The following is a 4,010-nucleotide window of genomic DNA, read 5'->3' as shown; positions in this document are numbered from 1 at the left end:
CTCTCTCTCTCTTCTCTCTCTCTCTCTCTTCTCTCTCTCTCTCTCTCTCTCTCTCTCTCTCTCTCACACTGAGGGACCTGGGGCAACCCGAACAAGATGTAAGATGTAAGATACTCTTTCTCTCTCTCTCTCTCGTGTTATTTTTAAAAATGTGACTTTTTACAACATATATTTTACTCGTGTGAATTAGGCAGAGCATTTGGTCTCTGTAACAGTAAAAATTGTTACATAGCAGTTGTCTTGTCTATTTTTAGATACCCCGTTAAAAGAGAAATGTTACTGTGCACTTAAAAAAATAAGGTTGTTTTCAATTTTTTCCTTATACTACTTGTGCAGTGATTGTGTAAGCACAAACTCTAACACCAGACCTTTGTGTTCCAGTTGTATTTCTTTGCTGCACCTGAGAGGGCACAGAGCAATATCATTCCAGCAGAACCTGTGAAAGCAGATGTTAAAAATGAGGACTCTCCATCACCAACAACCAAAAGACACACTGTGGACGAAAAAGTAAAGGATGAAGATAGTGCTGTAGTAGCAGCAGCATTGCATAAAGACCCAGGTGGAGACAGTATGGTGGCAACAGAAAAAAAAGCTATAAAGAACCCAGGTGAAGTAGCTGTTTTACCCCAGCAAAACCCTTTGAATGGCAGCATTGCAAAGAAATCAGTTTCTGAGAAACCAGCAAAAAAGCCTTTGACATTAGAAAGTACCTCAGCTCCAGCACACAAACAAAGTGATGTGAAAATGAAGGGAACACCTGAAGCCATAAAAAAAGTTGGTGATGTTAAGGACTTGAAACAAGAATCAAAAGCTGATTCAGCAAAGAGTATCCCCAGTGTTCCTCCAGAATCGTAACTTTAAATGTAATTTGTTTATGAAATACTAAGAGGAATGTCTTGTAGAAATTATTTAAAGGTTTTCTATATTTAGTTATGAAGAGTTTCACATGACATGCAGTGTGATTGCTTGAAGTTGCATGTGTGCAAGGTTGGTGTGGCTGTGAATGTTTAGGAAATGCTGTGTTGCACAATCGATAAAGTGTGTGCCTTGTGTGTTGATGCCTATGGTGATGTAAATTACTTTTATGTATAAATTTTGAGCCATGATTTAATTATTAATGTCTACAAACATTTATTATACATATTTGTTACAATATATTGAAAGTTTAGTGAAAGCAAACTGTAGGAAGTGGTATGTTTTGGTAATGAATTTTCAGTTTTGAGTAGTTTTTGTTTTAATCTTTCTAGTAAAGAAACATAACTAATTTGATTTAGAATATTTTATTGTTTGAAAGAATGGATAGAACTGTATGCGCACCTAGATGTTGAAGAATACAAATGTATTGAGGTAAGTATGTTTCATAGGGGTCCATAAAGTATGTAATAAGGTTATCAGACAAGTTCTTTATTTATAATCAAGGATGTTTTCTTACCTGGAGCCAAAGTGGCTGTGATTTTCATTCTCCAGGAATGCTTTAGATACTATGTAGCATACTTATGGCATAGAACAGTAGGTCTTTGATAATGATAACTTTTGAATGCAGTATTTCAAGGTGCTTTTGCTTGACATGGATAAAACAATAAAGCAGTTGTTAAAGTAGTAATCTGAAAAAATTACGAATGTTGATTTAGTTTATATTCCTTTGTTGATATTTTGTCTTGGTTTTAAATTCAACGTAATTGCAAGGAATTAGAGGGTTCAAGTAGTGCAATTCAGTGAATGTGGTTCCTGTCTCCATCAGCTCATTTATGTGTATTGTTGCTGGTATATTTTTGTGTGGTTTGTGATGAGATTCAGCCAAACTATACAACAGAATAGTCATTCCTGGTTTTGTACAGTGTCTCTACATTATTTACTATGATAAGTGAGTGTGATGAAATGCATTCCCAGATAGTTGTATGTAATATAGATAATTTTTGCAATACAAAATAATCCCACTAGATCAACCCAATTACTCACTCCATGGTGGCATAATGAATGCTAGTATTGCTTAGACTAATTTCACCCAAAATAGACCTGGATATTGTTTAGATTATAATTGTACTTATAATAGAACTGGATATGGTCATTCATCATCACTATTCATGATTATAAACCTTCGTATTGTCATAGATCTTTGGTTGCGCAAAGCAATGAAATTTCAGTAAAATACGGATAATTTTTGTAACCAACCACAACAAAATGTTTGGTAATTCTTTTGTCCAGCTAAATAAAGCTTAATAGAGTGTTGTAATTATTTCTGAGTAGCATTACCGCAGCTTATTACAACAGAAAGTCTGTTCTAGGTTGTGTTTTCATGAACTTTCAGCAAATACTTGTGGATTTTATAGTTTTTATAGGGAGGTTCTCCTGGATCAATTTATATCTGAAGAAAATTTACTTATAATAAACTATTGTGTAACCAATCTGGAAGTTAAACTAGAGGTTCAAGAACAATATCCTATCACCATGAATATCAACCAAGGATGTTGACCAAAAACATTTTGGTAGTAAATGACAGAACTTGAAAGAAGGTATGGTTTCAATTACATAATCAAATCACATTTAACCCAACTGAACAAGTAAGAAAAAAAAAACTCTGATTATTGGTTCTTGCTAATAGGACACCTCTATATTTGTATATATATACCTATAACCAGCAACTATTTTTTCTATAATTGTTGCACCCACCAGTAGTAGATGAGTAATTGGGATCGCAGTACATACATAGTCATTTTTGGTGAAATTGGATGTTTTCACTCCTTTCAAGTGACATCATGTTTATAGGATGTAATTCCTGTTTTACGTGGGGAAAGGTATCTTTGACATTTGAAGAAGTCTTTCATTTGGAAAGAGTCATCTTAGACAATGTGCTCATCTTTTGGTTTTGTGTGTTTTCCATTTTGTATATATATTATATATATGGGTAATTAAAACCAATTTGGAAACTGTAAGACTTGTGAAGGGAAGAACTTGAACCAGTGAAAATATTTAACTTTAATTATGTGTAATGGCCTATATAAAATCAGTTTTTCCTTTTGTAGTAAAAAAAAGCAATAGTAACCTATTTATGGCATCACATTGTAATGTTATTACTTTGAAACTCAGTTGTATCAACAAAAATGGGAGTTGGAGATGCTGCCCATTTGCGTAATAGTGTGAAGACTAGTTTATAATTTTATGATAAATATCCTAATATAAATTGTGATGGGAATTGATTTAATTCAACTTGGAAGGAAGTTTTTCTCTATTAAACTTTTGCATAATTTCATTACTGTGAACAACTGGTAGTCAATGGGAGTATTTGAAAGATGTTCATGTTCCGGTATGAAGCTTTTCATGAGGTTTCACATAATTTTCAATATTATTCATTGTAGAAGATATTGCTAAACTGTTCTGTATGATATATACTTTTGTGTATAAAGTTAAAAAACTTAAACATTTATTTTCTTGACCATAAATTTGAGTGATATTACTGCTTCTTGGAGTTTGGAGGCGCTTTCAGAGAACAATGTCTAGAACTGATTAATAAAGGCCTGCCTAGCTTGATGAACTGTGTTTAATGTGACATCAGAAGTGGAGAAACTGCGGATGAGGTTCTGACTTTTCCCGCTTTTGACATCACATAGAACAAAGTTTGTCGGGCAAAGCTTGACCATGTGGATGGGGCTTAATGCATCCCCCAAATATTCATTCTAACCTTAATTAGCTAGATCTTTGTTCCTTTTACCCACTCCTATTTTAGTTCTTACCCTACCAGAATTGAACTTGAAATGATGTGCAAAATATAATTCTGATTAATGTTATGAACATGAAGGGAAGGGAAGCTGGATGACAGGCCTCCTTCTGTGAAGAATTCGAGTAGCTTACATGGTTGAGGAGAATAAAAGTTGATATGAAAGTACTAGGGCAATTAACAGAAGGATGTCCCAGAAAAATACATACATAATACAGTTACTATGTGAGACAGGATCTCATGAACATCTTTCAGAAATGCTTTTCATGAAGGTGTGTCAGGCAGAGTCAGATGG

The 4,010-nt window shown here is 33.9% G+C and overlaps 1 protein-coding gene across 1 annotated transcript in view; it reads left to right on the top strand.

Moving 5' to 3' along the window:
- LOC135215875 (protein YIPF1-like) overlaps nt 1-3,418 on the top strand; it is a 53,076-nt gene extending 49,658 nt beyond the window's left edge. The window contains exon 9 of the mRNA XM_064250829.1: nt 382-3,418. Coding sequence (XP_064106899.1) covers nt 382-855 — 474 coding nt within the window. The 3' untranslated portion in view covers nt 856-3,418. The remainder of the gene's footprint in view (nt 1-381) is intronic.
- The last annotated feature ends 592 nt before the right edge of the window (nt 3,419-4,010 follow it).

The sequence above is a fragment of the Macrobrachium nipponense genome, chromosome 5 (assembly GCF_015104395.2).
Source record: "Macrobrachium nipponense isolate FS-2020 chromosome 5, ASM1510439v2, whole genome shotgun sequence".
Taxonomy (NCBI): Eukaryota; Metazoa; Arthropoda; class Malacostraca; order Decapoda; family Palaemonidae; genus Macrobrachium; species Macrobrachium nipponense.
This window is presented reverse-complemented; position numbering and strand designations above follow the sequence as displayed.